This window comes from Nestor notabilis, unplaced genomic scaffold (genome assembly GCF_000696875.1).
Source record: "Nestor notabilis isolate BGI_N333 unplaced genomic scaffold, ASM69687v1 scaffold16089, whole genome shotgun sequence".
Lineage (NCBI taxonomy): Eukaryota > Metazoa > Chordata > Aves > Psittaciformes > Psittacidae > Nestor > Nestor notabilis.
In genome coordinates, this window is record NW_009944228.1 from 44248 (window position 1) to 59304 (window position 15057).

General features: G+C 37.7%; 1 protein-coding gene across 1 annotated transcript in view; it reads right to left on the reverse strand.

The window, feature by feature from the left end:
- Positions 1-15057, reverse strand: part of PDZD8 (PDZ domain containing 8) — a gene marked incomplete at its 5' end in the record, with an annotated part of 60020 nt that overhangs the window by 39031 nt on the left and 5932 nt on the right. The window contains one exon of the mRNA XM_010022348.1: positions 1617-1739. Coding sequence (XP_010020650.1) covers positions 1617-1739 — 123 coding nt within the window. The remainder of the gene's footprint in view (positions 1-1616; positions 1740-15057) is intronic.

The window sequence follows — 15057 nt, forward strand, 5'->3', positions numbered from 1 at the left end:
TTGCCATTGCAACTTTCACATATATATTGTTACATTTCTTCTTTTACTAACAAGATCCTCTATGTGGTTTTCAGCTTCTACTTCATCAATACCTTCAGGTACAAAGCAAGCAAGAGTATTTACTCACAGGGGGACTCTTTGGACAGCAGTTATAGTTGTTTAGTTCAAAAAGGATGGACACATGCAAGGCCTTGGGAAATTCTATGTTACCAGGAGTCAGACATCTAGATTGAGACGTGTCTGCTGAGACATCATTTTCAAGCGTGTCAAGAAATTTCAAGGCACATAAAACAGTCAGATTAAGTCAGACCTGAAGCTGAAAAGACCTGACAAGCCAGCAACTGCCTCCTCTCTCCAGCCATCTGATAAGCATCTGTGACAGCTGAAAATACTGAGATGATGATGTCAAACTGAGCAATCTGGCTTCTAAATACAATGGAAAGAAACACAACACTAGTGATATGTTGGTGATGTTACACAGTGTTTCCGATTCAGGAAAGCCATACTGTTTAAAAGATTACTTTCCAAACTAGCAACAACTGCACACAACTTGAGAGTTATTTTGGGCCCTCTTATAATAAAAATTAATGCAGTACTGGACTGCAACTGGAAGCTGCCTGTAAAACGACATCATGAGTTCCCTGACTGAGTATGGTAAAGAGAAAGCACTCCCAGCAGCCAAGGAGTGCACAGAGCCATTTAGTATTCCTGGATCATTAACAGAAACCATCACTAAGCTAGGAAGACAGGTAAACAGCAATTTCATTACCAAAAATAATCACTGCTGTAGCCCATACCATCCTTAGAAGCAGAAGAATATCTTCTGGCAATCCACAGCACAGATAAACCACATTAATACAGCAAATACAGTTCAAAGAGCTGTAGAAGGCTACAGGGAAAAAAAGTGCAAAGAGGAGCTCACATGGTAATACAACCAACAAAAAGAACAGGTTAAAAGTCTTGCTGTAAACCAGAGTTTAGTTCGTAAAGAGCAGGACAGCACATCACTAGATCAAAGCCTAAGCACTACTTGGATAAGAGCTAACATAAACCAAGAACTAAGAGGTCTGACCAAAAAAACCAAAACAAACCAAGAGCCCACACACCTCCAGCTTTAAAGAGAATTAATTTTCTCTTCAATGAATGAAGCAGATTTTTTCCCATCATTTTGTTCAAGACAAAGACAAACAATGCCTAATAAAAGTTATTTGGATTAATCTAAGTAAGACCGAGTGAAACAATTATTTCCCTTTGCTTACAACACAAAACAATGGGATAATTACGATATTTATACTGTCCTGGAAAGAGAGTCATAATTTGGTGTGCCAAGCAAACAAAAATAACACACAAAAACAAATGACAGGAGGCACAGATTAGCTTGTAACCAGGCAAAAATTTAGAAGAATTCATGCACCCACACAGAACAGCCTGAGAAACTTGCTGCAACTTCCATTTGTTCATTTTTACTTCAAAAATACATTTCTTGATTAGAGTACAATCGCAACACCAAAGCTGCTGCTCTGGGAATCAAAACAGGCCTAAGCTACAATTACTACAACCTTAAGAAACATGGTTACTTGATGAGTCAAGAATGAGTAAAAGACCATGAAACATACCTTGTACATTCAATTAAGGTGACTCTTAGACGACCTTCTGTCAACAGAAACTCCTCTAAACAGAGGTCTCGATCGTCACATTCATCAAGTGGCAACACATGAATTGGAAAAAATGGCTTGAACCTGAAAAATAAAGAAGATTCTTACCTTAACCCAAATGACATAAGTAACACTAACACACAGGAATCAAAAGTTAACAGGTTTACTTTTAATCTTTAACACCCCTGAAAAGAAATACTACCATTCCTACATATTCATTGGTCCAAAGGAACCTACTGAAGCTTTCTGAATGCAGGAGACTGTAGTATATAAAAAACAAAGATAACCTCACAGGAATAGATTATTTGAGTTACATTTACTGGTGCAGATAATTTTAAGAAAGTGGGAAGCTGACCAAATCAGAGTATGTTTATGATTACAAATGTGATTTAACACAAGAGCCTTTTTGCAGTAAATATCTTACCAGATCTTACAGTTTTAAGTTCAGCTGCATAAAACATCACAGCATCAAAAGGCGAAAATAAGCTATGACCCTAAAGCGCAAATTTTTATGACAGTGCTGTATTTAGAGGAATGATGCATCCTAATAAACAACATACTTCATCTACACAGAATGAAACTGCTCTCATTTTGTGAAAAACATTTGGTTGCTCTTTTCAGCCAAACTTCCTGAATTAAAATAAAGATACAGGTATTCTATTTGTCCTTGAGCTTTAGTTCCCCCCATCACAGCATGCGGTTCACACAAAAAGCAGTTCATGTTCAAGATACCAAATGTTTTACACACATTAACTCACCACATAATTCTTTCTCTTTTGGTTAGAATATACCAAGTTATAAATACCGATTTCATTTTTAAGCGATAGTGTTGGACACAGCCAAGATCTGAGGGAAGGAAGGAGGAGGGAGATGCTGCATGGCTGCTGGCCCACCACACAACTGACACACACATGCAATCCTAACAGCAAGGGCCACAACCCTGCAAATAGAAAGATACTACAGAATCTGCACTAGCATTATACAAACTATTTGAATTTGTTATTCCTTCTTTCTTATTTATTGCTCTCATTTCCCAGCACTGCCTCGTGCCTCGGTTTCCCTCCTGTCACTGACACTGTCTCCCAGTGATGATTACTGTTAAGAAGACAGAAATAGCAGGACATGAGCACCACTGCCTGCAGGAGTGTATCTGCCATTTCATGCGAAAGAAGTCTTTCATAAGTACTCTTTGCTCAGCCATCAGAGGCATCTGCTTGTCACATTCAGAGATCACAATATGTTCAGGAAACAGTCACATGGATCTGAACTGAGGAGTTTCAGAAATTCAAACAAATAATTAAGCACCCTTTAACTGTCGGCACACTCTTCGGGAGGGAGCTCGATGCTCTGATTTGGGACACTTCATTTCTGTATGAGCATCAGCCTCATACAAAGCCATGAGAAAGACATTTCTTTTGTTCTTCTTGTGAATAAATACAACTCAATACTCCAGCTATTTCCCCGAAATCCAATTCAACTTCTAACTTTAATTTGGTTCCAAGTTTCTCCCTCATTAACTCTTTCAGGAAGGAAACCATTTACCATTTTGAAATCGGTCAAGTAAAAATAATTCCATTTTAAGTACTTTATTCTATTTAGCCTGTGTATGAAAAATAGGAAGCTATTGGTTTAGGCTTATGAGTATACTGGAAGAACCAACTCAAAATATGCCTTGTACATGTACTATCTACTCTGATATTTTACTCATAATCTTCCTTATTACTAAATAGTAAGCATCACAAGGGTAGGAAAAATACCACCAAGGTAAACAAACACTATTTTCACTCTACAAGACTTGATGCCACTTCAGGGCCTGACCACCTCCCCGGTCACACCAACCCTGTGCCAGCACAGCATACACCACCTCACACTTTTCCTGCTTTAAGCATGGGCAAGGAGAGCCTGTTCCTTTTAGGAATGCTTTTTACCCCCTCGAAATACAGATTTAGCTCAGATTTTGTTAGTTAAAAAATCGGAAGATTGAAGCAAGCACATTAGAAAATAATGCCAAGTTCTAAACTAATAAATTACTTGTAGGTTTGGGGTTTTTTTTCTAGCACAAAGAAACTATTTTTCAGTAAGTACCAGCAACTGCCCATATACCTTCTCCAAAAAATCTAGTAAAAAATGGGAACCTCAAACTTACGAGCACCATCAGAAACTTCAGAGATATACTGAAATAAGAGGATCCAACAGGTTACCTTGCTGAATTTCTGCAAATTGCCTAGCTTAAAGTGTCAGCACTGATAAAGTCTTTCCCTTATATATACACCACAGAACAGCCTGAAGGCCACTTTACAACACCCACAAACACAGCCAAATCTATTTTCAGTATTAAAAACAAGGGCAGAACAAAAAGAGCAAAATAACAGACTAAAATACATTACATTCCAGTAAGGATTCAGACATTTCTACCTACATATTCAAATGAAAGATGTCATCTCCCAAGTAACTTCAGAAGCAAGTGTTCTGCGCAGCACATGCAGCAATCTTTTGCTGCAGCATGGAAAGATGAAATAATCCTCAGAAGAAGTATTTTTTCTTGGGAGATGAAGGCATAACGTTTACTGTTATTTTGATTTCTGCTTTCAAAATACTTTAATACAGTGAGTTAAAGAGGAAAAAATTCTAAAATACCGATTTTGTTAAACACAATAATATGCAAAATACTTTACAGTGTCTACTGGACTTTGTGCAGCACTAGTTGCTTTTTCTAAAAATATGGGATTATAAAGCAGTCACATCATTTTTAATTTACAAGTGCTTATGGTCACATTCTTCTATTACTGCAACTAATTTGCAAAATCCTTAGCAAAAAACCTTACACGTTACCCATTTGCATTGGCATTAGCAATGTACAAGGTGCTAAATATGCCACAGTAAATGCATTTTTAATGTTTAAGTGCTATGTTGTAAAATTGGAAGGCTTCAGAGCAACACTTATCTATTTAAGGCAATTTACTGAGAGTTCATACACTTCCAAAATTAACTATCAGACAAATTACTATTTCAAGTAGATTTCAATTACATCTTCAGTAAGTGAACTGGTGACAGAATATTTAAGCACAAGACAACCCAAATTTATTTGGAAAAAGAGAGTTTCCTACTGGGAACTGGTGAATTAACACAGACCCAGACCGCGACAGTTGTTAACAGGCCAGACTCCGTTCCCTTGAGTTCTAAAACCACAACCTACAATTCATGCACACACCCGAGCCAGGTTCTCCCATCGTTTTCCCCACATAGGGAAAGCATGTGAACTCCCCTATCTTTTAAAAACACAGTCCCCAATAACAAAGGGCACTGTGGGGAATGTGTTCTTACAGAGCCATCCCTGCTGCAGTTCTGTTCAGTCTAGCAGGAGCGCAGCAGAACAGCAACAGATGTTTTCTCTGCAGAGAAACCAGATTCTCCACCTCTGCAATGTCTAATTTTCCTGCTTGAAAACAATCATGTTGCCAGACAAAGTGCAATTGTGAATTTGTTTCAGAAAGCATTTACAGTAGGGACAACAAAACACACTCTTAGTATGAAAGCAAAGCTGTATTTCATCGAATTAAAGTACACTTTTAGCTGATAGTGCCAACAGCACAATTCAGTGAACGAGACAAGAGATACAAACACCATTCCCAAGCCCTGCCGACTATGGTACCTTTGGTGATTCAGTATCTTTCTATCCCAGACTTTCCTATGTAAAGAGAGGTAAGCTTTCGATCATCCTGGGATCATTATTATAATGTAGAACTTGTTGTATTAAATACCTTGTGTAAGTAACTTTGGTGTTGCTTCCGTAATAGCTTTAAAAGTGTATTTTGCTACCATCTAATATTCAAGATCTCTGAAGATCAAAAATCCACCAATAAATGCTTTAGAGAAATTCATCACACTTATGAAGAAAGAAAAAAAGACTGTAGCCTGCTAGTAAGCCTCTAGTCAAGAAGTCTGTAGAGAAACTTTGACAGCAAACTAAATGCCTCAGTTAATCTGAGCAGCTCTCTGCCCTCCCCACAGCAGTCATCCCAGTATCTGGTCAGTCCTGGCTGCCGTTCTGGTTACAGTTGCTCCTGTAAATTCAAGGCTTTCACCTTGCAAACTCTGAACAAGAAAAAGAAAAAGGTGTTTTCTATTTGGCTGTCTAGAACTTTAAACACTTATCCAGTATTCTCAGCTCCTTTTCTTGACTTCAACTGGTAACCAAAAAAGTTAGTGGACCTCCACCTGTGAGGAGCAAGCCCATAACAAATGGTTTGCAATCGGTCCATTCACTGCTGCAGCCTGAGAAAAAGGTTTTAAGCCATGGCAACAGAGTGGGGAAATCTAGGAGTTGTTCCTGACAGTACAACAGACAATAAAGTATTACTAAAAGGTACTAACAAGAAATATAGTACCTTTATATACACTGCTGAGCTGCCACAAGATTCTTCGAGGCAGACTTTCATTACATCTATGTTAGACCCCTTTCAAGACGGGTCTAATGCTACCATCTCCTTATTCAGCAAGGTCAAAAGGCAAAATTCATGCTCATGTCACAAATCCTTGACCTACAAACAGGATTACACCAACTCAATTCATACACCCAAAATCCTCTTTTTCCATTCCAAACCTATGATACTAAACTACCCAAACTAAGGGTGATTTTATTGGGGAGAAATTTTACTGTCTTTAAATTATATTTGTTAAGCCTTTGTAAGCTTTTTGTCATCTCCAGAGGAACAAAATAGGCACGTTGTTGCTATTTGAGCAAACAGACCTCTTATACCCCTGACCCAAAAGCATGCTTTGATAGGATGTGCTATTAAAAGAAGTCCTTAAAAGCGCCTTCTCTCTAGATGCTTAGAGTATGTTTTCAATTTGCTTTTAAATTATCAGTCTCCCTCCACAAATTTATCATATTATTTGCCCAGAAGTCCAAAATTCAAATAGCACACTATTAAGAAAACGTTAGTTAAAAGCCAACGTTTTGACTTAAAGGAATATCCATCAACCAAACTTCAAGTGAAATTGTAGTGAGGGGAAAAAAAGCACCCCTATAGAAATAATATTTAAAAGAAGCTGTCGGGTAGCAAGTATGCTTCTCAAGAAAAACCACACGACAAAAACAGCAAAGAAGAAAAGTCATTTCACATAAGGAAGTAGGTTAGATGACTATACTGAAAGATAATTAAGTTACTCAATTAATGTAAAAGATTAAGAAGTTATACTCTAAAATAGCATAACACTGAGCTCTTCCCACATACCGAGCGCAGCAAAAAGTGTTTCCAGACACACTGCACAGTCAGAATGTCTCCTTCACACGAAAGACTTCTACACTCTGTTTGTTCTGTATGTCAGAGAGTCACTTTAGTGGCTCATTTGCTCTCATCTCATCACCACCTCGCTCTGGATGCCTAGATCAAAATTACATCTGAAAAAACAACACCCAAACAAATCCAATTTGTTCCTTTCATTTGGGGTGCTTTCAGCCCCTGAATAACGCTATTGTTCCTTCTAGTTGCCAGGTCTGTGGGAGAGGAACTCACCTACTTGGAACAAGACTGTAATTCAGTGATTTAGTTTTAGAAATGCCTGACCTCTATTCCCATTAATTTGTACTCACTATTCTGTGATGATTGTGTCATGGTCCTTTAGCCAACTTCTAACAGAGAAGAGGACAGAAGTCTTTTATACCTTAGTTTAATACCCTACTACCTAAATTAACTGCTCCCACTAGTACCTACTTAACTACAGTATTTTTAGTTGCATGAGGAAATCTATTAAGAACTGAGAAAAAAATTCCAATGTATCTGGCCAAAGATAACCATCACTTATATGTTTCTGCTCATTGCATCAGTTAAGACTATCCAGAAACACAAATTGTTAAGGAACAAACTTCAAAAGCTCTCTGTAATATACCTCCTGCAGGAGGAAGCTCAGATTTTGCAGAGCTTTTGCTAAGAAGCAAGAATATTTTTCAACAATAAGTTCTGGGAAAAGTTTGGAATTATTCTCTGTTTTTATAAAGGAAGTTTGATATCTAAAACAGTGGTTTAAAATTACTGGCTATCTGTTTAAAGCCATTAATAATTTGTATGAATTCCAGCACTACTCTACTGCCATAGAGATTAAACATCGGTTTAAGAATGTTTTAACTGATTAACATTTAAATCTTAATAAACAAGGCAAAAAGAGACCTTAAATCTCAGAAGAGCCCACCACCTAAAAATACAAGTATAGTTAGCATAAGATTACTTTAAATACATTGCAAGTCTTAGAATTTTACTCAGCACTCAAAGTAAAAATTGTATCAAAATCTAAAGTTAGACTGTGTTTAGTAAAGCACCAATTTACTTTTGTAAATGCTACTGTATTAGAAGATTCTAATATCCAAAATCGTTTTGAAAAAGCAACTGCTGAATTTACTTTCAGTTTGGGGAGTTCTCAAAAGTTTCAACTAATTACAAAACAGAACTCAGTAATTTTTACATTGCCTTTATTACCGGATTTACAGAAATATAAGTCATATGCTTGTAAAGTGTATAAACTTCAAAAAGTGTGATTGACACCAGATACTTTAAGTCATTTAAAAAAATCCTTTATTCCTACTCTGTGTTTAATTTAACATGAAGTTTACTCCTACAAAAATCGTAATATATTACAACCCACCCTAAAAAGGCACGATCACATTAGTAAGATTTTTAAAAGGGCTTACCAGCCAACATTTAAACTTGTTAGCACTGGGTATTACAATGCAAACAGCTTATATAATTCCTCACATTGAAGTTAAAAAAAATGGAGCTCATCCTTATTTTGAAAAGGATTAGTTGGTTGTTGTTTTGGCTTTGGTTTGCTTTAAAGTACTTTAAAAAGAAAAGCACCACCACTGTAGATCTTGGAAAAGCAATTCTCCAGCTTCCACTGATTTCACGAGGAACACAGCTGCAGACTTGTGTCAGCATTCATATTCAGGGGACTTTAGTAATTCAAATTATACTCTTCCTCAGTACAGAATTCTACTGATTTCAGTTTTACCCACAGCCATGAAAATCTGGTTTACAAACAACCTCAAAAAACTTTGCTATAAGAAAGCGGGTTATTTTCTAGGAAATTTTATGGAAAACTGCAAATCAGTTTTAGTATTCCACCCACTGTCTTACAGAATATTCTGCCACAAGCATGTGGGAGGCTCATACACACATAAGTTCTCAACATATGAGCAGTCACTTTTTAAATCAAGACCTCAACAAAAATAAAGGATTTTATTATTCAGGGTTTATTTTCCTTCAAATGTTTCACACGCTTCCAGACTCTGAAAGCTGCAGTCTTCTTTCTTACGGTGGTGGTATCAGTACCTCTGAGGTATATCTTGAATCAGACACTCAAGATACTTTTAAAACCTTAAGACCTCTTTACAAAACCAAATAAAAGAACAAATTTGAACAGTCAAGCAGCTCCTTCAAGAAATACAGTACTTTATTTTTCCTGCTTATATGACAAAAGTAATTGTAAATACAGCTCTTAAAGATTTGCCACTGCTGTCTGTATTGAAATAGCCACAGGTAAAAAAGAGACCTTGAACCAGACTTATCAAAACTACTTTCTTATCAGCACAAACAACATCAGTTTGACCATGCACAGACTTTTCTGCATTTCAAGAACACTATTTTCCCAAATTCTAAATTCCATAAATACTGAAAAAGCTTATTTACTGCAGTCAATGCCTGTTCAAGCTCTGAGTTTTCATGTGCCTTTTTCTTTAAATTGAATGTGACCTAGCTGAAGCCAACTGTTGGTTCAAATTAAGAGATCAAAATCCTGCTGTAGTTCAGTCTCAGGATGAAGACAAAATTTCTCTAACCAGAAAGCCTGAATCACTGTGGCACTGCTCCAAATGGGACAGAAGATGGAGAATATGCTCTTGTTCACATCGAGCTGGAAAAGAGACAAGTGTGGTTCTGCAACCATCTTCTAGGTTTCATCTCCAAGAACAGCAACGGGGGGGAACCCACCAAAACCCCCCAAACAAATAAACCCAAGCCACCTCAAAAGTCTACCTTTAGCCAGTTGGATTAGAAACTGGTTCCAGGAACTGATGCAAAGGGCTAGCTTTTTCTCAGTTCAGCAACATACTCTCCCATAAGGAGGTCTCAAATCTCTCTACAAACATCACCTCTCTGCAATCCTGGTCAATGTAAAATGATGTTGATGTTCCAGTACAAGTCTAAGCTTTGAACACGACTCATTCATTGGGCTCAGGAGTTTGAATCCTCTGCTCTGAACACCAGCCTATGTCCATATGAAAACTACTAACATCCTCTTAGACAGAAAATGACTGTCTCGGTGCTGAAAACAGTCTGACAGCTGTAAACCAATTCTAGACATGACAGCTTTCCAAGGTTTATCCTCACTCCTCCAGTTAGTTTTAAAAATGCTCAAACAACAGAAGCTTCTCCTCCATCTACTTTTATCTAGTCACTTCTGACAAGACAGAAGATGGTCCAATTCACACCCTTGAAGTCTTTCAAAGTGGTGAAGACAGTCTGCCTCAGGACTAGTAGTACCATTTTCAAAGCTGAGATGACTGACAGCTCACCTTAAAGCTGTAAACAGCAGTTATTAAGGATCTGATTTTTAGGCAGCTCAGCAATTCACACTGCAGTGGTGGGGAGGGTACTGGTGGAGACCAGGAGACACACCACATACTTGCCCCCCAAGCAAAGGTGTTACCATTTGTGAGTCACAGCATTACTAATTGAGCCCATACTGTAAAGTAACACGATCAAGCAACACAGAAGCTAAGTCTGGATGTGACCTGTGGCACCATTGTTGGCAATCAAATACAGGAGGGGCCTCTGAGATCAATATTTCTACTTTGCAAATCCTGCATCACTGATGGCAAGTTACAGTTGGGACTTGTGATTACACTGGAAATCAGCAGCTGCTCAAATTACCACAATCTTCTCTCACCATCCTCACAATGAATTTGAGTATTTTCTCTTATTTGCCCTTAAGTGGAAGATTTAAGTAGAACAGGAAAAGAACAAAAATCTGAGTTTTTGTGGTATTGTTTTAAAACAATACCACTGATTAACATTGCTGTTGCCACCCCACCTCTCCCTGTAATCGACTGGGCTCTTTGCTTGGCAACATGTAAATTTGTTTTATTCTACCATATTGCATTAAGTTTTGTTAGCAAATATGCAGAGTTATTCTTAAAATATATATACACACACACATATATATAAACCGTTGAAGTTTTCAGAGTTACACTGGGTCATTCCCACTCTTTGATTACTTAGGAATTATTCACCAAGCCAGATAACTCACAGCAGTGATTCAAACACCACCATGAAATATTCTGTCATACCACTGCAACACTATGATCTTCAATTTGTACTCTGCCTATTTCAGCTCAGGCAAACAGGTGCCGTTAAAACTGATACAGTAAGATATATTGAAAGCTTAGCATTAAGACTAAGTTAATAAAGTCAGGAACAAAGTATACGTGTTATGATTCCCATTAGATACCCACAGATCATTTTAAAATACTGGACAGAAATAATTTTGTAAATTCACTTGTCAAATTGTCTCCAAGTTTTACAGTTAAAGCAACACAAAATTGCTAGAAGTAGTCCCAAATGATGATCCTAATTTGATTTTATGCTAGTCGTATCTGGCAGTTAATCACTGCCTTTGAGTATGTGGAACAGTCTGATTAACTCTATCATCAGCTCATCTCTGTAATAGAGTCTTCACTGCAGACAGATTTTTTTATGACATCTGGTAAGACTTTGGAAATGTGAAACTGTATTGCTTTAGTAGGATCCCTGCATTTTCCATTACATGAAACGGCTTTAATGGAGAAGGCTCACAGGCTGTTCTGCTGAACGACAGCATAGCTACAAGCTGAACAGGGGGATTAAGAAATTATAAAAGGTAAGTTATTCCCACACAGTTTTAAAGCTAAAATAAATTCTAAACAAAATAAATTACAATTCTAAATAAATTACAATGGGTGTGTGTGTGTGTAAATCAAAGCAGTTCTCCAGAGCCCGACCCAGAGTTGAGAACATTTTCTGCCTTCCTCTCCTCTCAACAAAAAGAATAAGGGGTTTCCTCCTTTTCCTCTCTGCTGCACTCTGCATCTCCTTGGCAGTTTTCATACCTATATATGGCCACAGACAAGTCTAAAATGCTGCTGGGCTGCAGCTGGGTCCTGCAGTAAACAGAGATGCACTCCCAGGTCCCGAGAGGTCTTATGAACCCAGGCAGGGCTCCACACAGCAAGAGTCCTTCCAGAAGGAAGGGTGCTTAGGGAAGCAGATACATACAAATGCCTTTGTGCAGATGTGATGCAGAAGTCTGAGCTACCAAACCCAACACAGCATATTCCCAATTTGCTGGGTATAGCAATACAGCAGCACACATAACACCGCATACACAAACATTTCCCTGTTGTTAGGCACTTTGTACTGTGGAAATTTTCTTTGCAACACAAACGTATCTGTCAACTGAAGTCTCCATGGCAGATTTTTTTCCACTAATTTACTGGATACCCTGTGTGGGATCACTGACCATCTTGGAGGTCTGAATTCTGGCTTAGATTTGATCAGCTTGTGAAACAACTGCAATTAATTAAACAGTGAAGGTAAATAACGGGAAAAGCATCCAAAACTTGTGTGGATCCAACTCGCATCTCTCCACTGAGATGAATGCCAGAGCAGCAGTAAATTCTTCAGTTTAACCAGAAACTCAGTGACTGCAACAGAAACTACTTAAATTATTTAGAAACTTTGTGTTCAGTTTAGTATGTCACAATTAAGCTGATAAATGTTTATAAAATAATGACTCCCAAATCCCCTTCACACAAACTGGTATCCACATTCATTTCCAAAGTAAGAATTTATTCACTGTTATAAACAAGCCCTCTTCAACCCCTGAACATCAAAACAAACACCTTCAGCAGAGTATTTTTTTCTTAATTATAAAAGATATTGATGTTCATGTAAGGCACAGAATGGAACCTGCTCAAAAAGCAAATTGTTCCCAGCTAACATTTGTAATATTGGATATTGCTTTCCTTTGGACAAAAGCACAGTTTTGAAATCATCCAGCAAAGGTTTTTGTAGTTTCATAATTAATGGATTTTAGCAGACTGCAGTGGCATTATCTATTAAATTGCAAACTGCATAGGTATCTCTAAAGTAAGCATGGGGAGAATGTTACAATACAGTTTATTAATCCTAGAAGAAGTTGGTTTAAAGTCTTCTACTGTTCTCTAAAGAACAATAATAGTAAGAATAACCAAATGCTGAAAGAGTCTTAAATCAAAACAAGTGTGAACATGAACTGTAAACACAGGAGCATATCGGGTGACTTCAGGCAATCTCTGCAGGAATGACACATAAGCAGTTTCCCATAGAAACCCAGGAACATTAAAGGACTTTCACCAACAGTGAAATCGGCAGCCTGAGACTAAGCCTCACAGTCACTGGAGCACCACTTCAGTCTACCACAGTCATTACTGAAACCTACTGTCCTTAGGCTGCTTATTCAAGGACTTTCAGATTAGCTATCATTTGCTAATAAAAAGATTAACTATTTCACATGATTAATATATAGAAAATAGGTTCTACAAGAGACTCTCATGTTTTGATATCATACGAGCTGCTACCGAGATCTGTATTAGCTACCCATTTTTACAGGTAAATTCTGCACCCCCATTCCTTGAAGTAATCTCCTTCAAGGCGAGTTCAGCGTTCAGCTTTGTGTGACAGGAGGGAATATTAACAGACACTAAAAATCCTAATACAGCCTTGTAGAAGGTGATTCAGAATAGCCCACCTCTAGTGTTTGAGCACAGCTACTTGCTCCAACAGACAGGCTCAGAGCCAAGCTCAGACATTTGTTAGATGCCCACAGACTGGCAACGTGATTAACTCCTATATGCCCTATACTGACTTGGAAATAAGTTGCCTTTCAAAAAATGGAAAGTGCTACTGCTTAATTCATATTTTATTTAAGACAATTGAAAAAGTTATACAAATTATGCCAGCTGAATAAAATGTATTTGTTCTCACTGAGCAGCAAGATCAGCTTAAACGTTTAAAAGCAGAGTTCAGATGCACAGCAATGTGAAGTCTGTGTTAGTATATACAAAACAGCATGAAGTACCAAATAGATATTGATTTTTCAGAGCCTTCATTGGCTAACCACATGAAAGATTTACTGGAGGATGAAGACCAAGGAATTATTAAATACAAAATAGCAAAGGTGTTAAATGAGGTAATTTTCATTATTATTGGACAAAGAATCTTTTATATACTGTTTCAAGCAAAAGAAGTGGAAGGAGGTTTTATTTTCCTGTCAGACCAATTAACCTTAAACCTTATTGGACTGCTATCTGCAGCAAACGCAAACAGTAAGCACCAAAACTTATTCTTTGGTCTTCATCCGTTTCTCCCACCAACGGAGATTTTTTTTGTTCCCAACTATGCTTCTGGTTTCCCAGTTTCTTCATTAATCCAGCTCAAGTGAGTGCTCTATTAGGTCCTCACTCTTGCAGATAAGAAAAGAAAACATAACATTTACTGGCTAATCATAGGAAAAGGCTCACTCTTAACCTGAGAAGAATGGCACCTGTATAGTGGGAAATGTCCAACATGTCATTCATAAAATCTGACTTTATAATGAACAAGTTTCAAACTGCCATTCTTTCAGAATTAGAGCTTTCCAGTGTGAAAGCCTGGGAAATGCTGGAGCTCAGGAAGATGACTAAAAGGTTTCAAAACCCCTAGAACCAAGAGATTTTAAACTTGATATCTACATAAGAAGATTTACATACATACTTTGTACCACACACTTTAAATCTGAAGAAACATGTATTTAGTGACCATCCAGACACAATGTATGTCTGAGCTAGACCATTCCAAAATGAAGACAAAAAAAACCCTCTGCTCTACAAAAGCTTCCTTCTACACATGCAGCACTCAAAGAAATGAGATTATTTAATGTTCCAGAGTTTGGTTTTGTTTACTGTGTGTCAGGTTCCCTACAGATCCATTTAGCTAAGTCCTGTATGAATAAGAAAAACTACTTTCCCGTGCACTATAATCTTCCAAGCATGAAGCTACTGTCTGCAGACAGATCTACTGATTCAAATTACTGCTGCCTTGCCATTAGCAGAACACGACTCTATGCTGGCATCATTCAGAGCTTCACCCATCTGCAACAGTCTTAAAACCCTTAAGTATCGCAGTGCTGCTTTTACCATCAATTTCTGCAGACAAAAGGACTCAGACCCTGGGGGCTTTTTTAATGTTTCTGTATTCTGGAAGATTTTTGCACCTAGAATAGGCATGGCATTAAAACAAAAAAAGAAGTCCCCTCTTTCAGCAGCAACAAGAATGAGAACTTCAAACAGGCA